This window comes from Penaeus monodon, chromosome 38 (genome assembly GCF_015228065.2).
Source record: "Penaeus monodon isolate SGIC_2016 chromosome 38, NSTDA_Pmon_1, whole genome shotgun sequence".
NCBI lineage: Eukaryota > Metazoa > Arthropoda > Malacostraca > Decapoda > Penaeidae > Penaeus > Penaeus monodon.
This window is the reverse complement of record NC_051423.1, coordinates 24,994,909-24,999,863: the sequence shown is the minus strand read 5'-3', so window position 1 is coordinate 24,999,863 and position 4,955 is coordinate 24,994,909. Positions and strand designations below refer to the sequence as shown.

The 4,955-nt window shown below is 37.3% G+C and overlaps 1 protein-coding gene across 1 annotated transcript; it reads right to left on the bottom strand.

The window, feature by feature from the left end:
* Positions 1 to 730: 730 nt before the first annotated feature.
* Positions 731 to 4,317, bottom strand: LOC119596851 (protein mono-ADP-ribosyltransferase PARP12-like; the record flags this gene model as incomplete). Its single annotated transcript, XM_037946195.1, is given in 5 exon segments — positions 731 to 2,612; positions 2,615 to 2,710; positions 2,713 to 3,737; positions 3,739 to 4,037; positions 4,187 to 4,317. Coding segments are annotated over 5 exon segments (2,714 nt in total), but the record flags the coding sequence as incomplete, so codon positions are not given.
* Positions 4,318 to 4,955: the final 638 nt, after the last annotated feature.

Here is a 4,955-nt window from a genome sequence, read left to right as displayed (position 1 = left end):
ATATATTATAATATATAATGTGTATACACACACACACACACACACACACACACACACACACACACACACACACACACACACACACACACACACACACACACACACACACACACACACACACAACACACACACACACACAACACACACCACACACACACACACACACACACACAACCACAAATAATGATGATGATGATGATGATGATGATGATGATGATGATGATGATGATGATGATGATGATGATGATGATGATGATGATGATGATGATGATGATGATGATGTGTTCATTATAATAAGTAAATAAAAATTCTGTAGTTAGTAGTTAATTATTCTCACCCATTTGTTTGACATGAATGTCAAAGTTGGTCCTTTTAGTGGCTCCATTCGACAAACCCTTCCAGTCATAGAGAATTAATACCCAGAGAAGCTCGGAACAGGTCAAGAGTATGTAAGTAAAAGGTAAGATTTCCGTCTCGCTTAAATCTATAATGTTGTACGCTAATTGTCACCAAACTATCATAACCATATATTCACCGCAATCAGTAACCCAGTCATTATTAATTACCAACCAGCCAAGCGAAATTGTACCTCAATAAAAATGTATAGTGTATACAAAATCCTTTGTATATTTATATCATCTCAAACACATTCTATAAACAGGAATTACAAAATAGCTAATTATCGCATACTACAAACTGCTTTAGGTAAATAGAATGTTAAAGGCCCAGAAACCTTTGCGTGTTTATTAATATACTGCATTTGGCATTGTAATAAATATCAAATCACAGTGGGATACAAATTCTTGTAAAAGAGTAAAATTAAGAAAAACCTGCACAAATTGCGAGTAGGAAAGTGTTCTAGCAAAGAAATAAACCATAAAGATCAGTGATTAACTACCATCATTAGGTTACAAGTATATAATCCAAATACAGCCATAACATGAATTGCAATCAAATATTTACAAATAATAATATTCCATACTAACAGCTATCATAACTCCATGAAGATTATATATTTATTTTGAAATGATATTAACCGCCTATAGTTTTTTTTTTTTTTTTTTAGGGTTATCAATATCAGAAATATATTATGATCCAATATGAATGGTAAAATAACATCAATTTCCCGATCTAAAGTAAAATACAAAGTATTTAAACAAATACTGCAATGTAATTTCTATGTAAGAAATTAATTATATCAAATAAAGAATCTGGACATTATTGGTAAAAAAAAATCAGGCCATTGCTCCTTTAATTACAATCAGGAATCAAAGCATTATCTCAGTTTTAACTAATAAAACTAAATTATTGTTGCATTATTTATGGTAAATATATCTGCTATTTAATATTGCGAGGATCTCTAGAGGAAAGGGAATATGAAACTACACCATAAGACACTACACTTCTAGAAAGTGTCATTTATGTTGCAAATACCATGATCAAAGAACATTATTCCAAAGTTAATATATACTCGGGGTAATATTCCTGTTTATCATATTTGACAATGATGCCTGGATTGCTCTCCCGGTTCACAGTCGAGTCATAAAGCATGCCAGTTGCAGGATTGAGAGGAGGTCTCACCATCGATGATATGCCGACGGTAAAAGCACCCACTGCAACTTGTGCAACAAAAATGTATTTCATTCCTGAACCATCGGGCCCACAATATGAATAAGAGTATGCAGCATCAGTTGAGAAATAGGTCCCGCGACCATATAATTGGCCAGTGTTTGAACCATGAAGACGCCAGTCAAAGTTCTCGGCACAGATACTAGAAACCACATTATGATTTGTACCGTGGAATAATTGTCGGATATCTACTTTTGTTTTGTCACCTAGCACGGATGACATTTCAGTAATTTTGTTTACAAATGCACGCCATAAGTATGGATTCTGTACCCTTTCAATCTTGATAATGTTGGAAGTAGAAATACGGCCATTCAAAAGGGCAGTGACTGCTTGGTATTCACTCGAGGATGGGGCCAAAGTTACTGTACGGACCCGTTCTTCAGGCTGCATTATCTCCCAAGACGAAGGAAGGTCTTTGGGCTTCTCTTCTTCAGAGTCTTCATCTTGTTTTTTTAGATGTGGCTCAGGACGTCGTCTCACCTGCCTTACTACATTTGTTTTCTGGTTAGTCTGAGTCATGCTCTTGAAATCTAAAACATATTGGAAAGCACTACTCTTGAATGAATACGTAGATGCTGGATTTTGGCGGTACTGTTTTTCAATGTCTTTAGATGTTGCATCTACAATCAACTTTGTCTTCCCTGTTGTATCAGAAAGTCCATATTGAACCCAGTTTTTCTGTATATCCAAAAAGTACCAAAGGAAATTCGATGGCTTAATCTCTTGTCCATCAATATACTGTGTACATAATCTGCGTATTTTCAGTATCTGACTTTTAGACGAATTAGTCAGAGTCATTGAACTGAAATTGGCTGACCAGGTATCACGTCCCATCAATATAAGAAGACCTCTAGCTGAAGCCTTCAGATGAGTAGGATCTAACCGAGGTAAATCGACACAGTCATCATCGGGATTGCAAGAGGTGTGTTCCAAAGTGATCACCTGCTGTTCGGGTAAATTATACCAATTCTCGTTCTGTTTCTCACTTGCCAGTGGAAATGCTCACTTGAATGAAGTCTCTTGCAGCCTGAGCCTTCATCCCTACACATTCCTTCAACAGAGTAATAGCAAATCTCAGGACAGCCACATTTCCTTTAACATCCTGTGCCCAATACGTCTTTATTGATACTGGAGTACTTTTAGGTAGAGATGTGGTTGAAGTATGAGAATGCTTTAATTCTGTTGTATCACTGTCAGTTATTTTGGTTGTTTCACTGCGAACACTATCTTCATTCATATCTAGGGCTTTTCCAGATTTCTGACTACTTGCAGACTTAGTTTCATTCTCATTTTTTTGTGACTGAACACCATTTTCATCATCTGAGGAAGCACTCTCAGAATCTTTGGAAATATAACCCTCTTTCCTCTCGGGAATTTCAGATTCATCCTTCCGTTTTTGGCGTTTTCAGATACACTTTTAGTCAGTGATTTGGTTTCCAGGTGAACCAACAGTATTTTCTTTCATATCCTGTTGAAAAATTTCAGAATTTGCAGCTAATATTGCTACAACAATATCACATGGGGTTTCATTGGTTGAGAAGCCATGTGCAGAGAGAACTTTACAGCACTGAGGAGTCAGTATGTCATGATTTAATTGACATTTTTTTTGCTGACATCTAGTTCGACTTACAACAAAACTTTGACATATATGAAGTGAAGTACAGTCATCTTGGATGCAACCTTTAGTGTTGTATTCAAGACAAATAGTTATTTTACCAACAGGAGCCATTGTATGTAGTGGCTGAACCAAAATCTTTTGTAAAATTGGTACAGGGATATGCTCTATGAAATATGAACGAAGGGCAGCAATATTGTGATCGGTACGCCACTTATGGCCAAGGACACAGTAAGGATCCTTGCACGAATTTCTGGTGTATTGCTGACAAATGTGTATGCATCTACAACCCCTGCGGTCCTGGCATCCCTCAGGGCCTGAGTGGTGAGAGCACACTGTAATTTCTGGTCGCAGTTCTACCTTTTCACCATTTAGGTAAAACACCTCCGGATACTGGGTCACAGTTTCTCTTACTGCTGAAGGCGAGAGACACCATTGCTCCATGAGCTCTAGCAGGCTTGCAGTTAAATCACGAGACTGATTAGCGTATCCACAAGACTCTTGGGCTTAACTTAACGGGTGCATTCTTGCTCCAGGCTTCTTCCTCGAGCTGACAGGGGGGGTCTGGCTGTCTCCTATATCGCTGAGGCTGGTAATTACCATCATGATTCCAATTTCTACCTCGACTTTGACCTCGACCTCGACTTTGACCTCGACCTCGACTTTGGCCTCGACCTCGACTTTGGCCTCGACCTTGACTTTGACCTCGACCTCGGCCACGGTCTTGAGCTGCACCTCGGCCCGGATTTCGATCTATACCTGAACCTCGACCTCTGAATTCAGGATTAAGGTTCTGAAAAAAAAAAGAAAAAAAAAAATCTGAATTATTTTGGACACACAAAAAAGTAATTACGCAAAAATATTTAAAAAAAAAAAAAAAAATCACCTGTATGGACACTAATATTACGAAATAAAAAAATATATATAAAACCAAGAACCTACATTACGAAAGCAGTTTTGGTAGTCGAGTGATAAAGGGGGTGAAGAGCCTCTTCGGTGCCCTTCCCCCCTTCTCGACCCTCGGCTTCGGGCTACAAAATCCTCGTCATCGATGTCGTATTGGGCGTTCCTTACTGCAAGTTCAGGAGAAAGATTAGTGAAAAACATCGAATGAAAATGGAATAAACAGGGAAAAGGATCTCTATACTTGTTTCTAGGCATCCATCCGTTTATATACATATATTTACATACAAATGTATATATATGGATATATATATACGATATATTATATAAAATCATATGTATATCTATCTATCTATCTATATATATAATATATATATATATTATATATATTATATATATATATTATATAAATATATAAAAAATCACCCGGTAGCCAGTTTGGAAATACCAGAGTAACGCCTGGCGGGGAATAGCTAGTTATGGGTGTGGGAGGGACCCTTAGAGCGAAACTCCTCGAGAGTGAACGGTTCACCCACAAGGGTAGAAGAGCTCAACAGCCTTGGAAGGCAGTCCTTCTAGATATGGTGTCTCAATAAAATACCGGGCGGAAGGCAACGGCAACCACCGCTCTAAATTGCCAAGAAAATCATGACATGTACACTTTTTCTAATGACAAAAGACAGAAAGAGGTGGAAATCCATGATCGCCAACGTCCTTGTGGGACCGGCACTTGAAAAGAATATATAATTTATAAAAATATAATATATATTATATATATATATATAAAAATATATTTTGTTTATATATT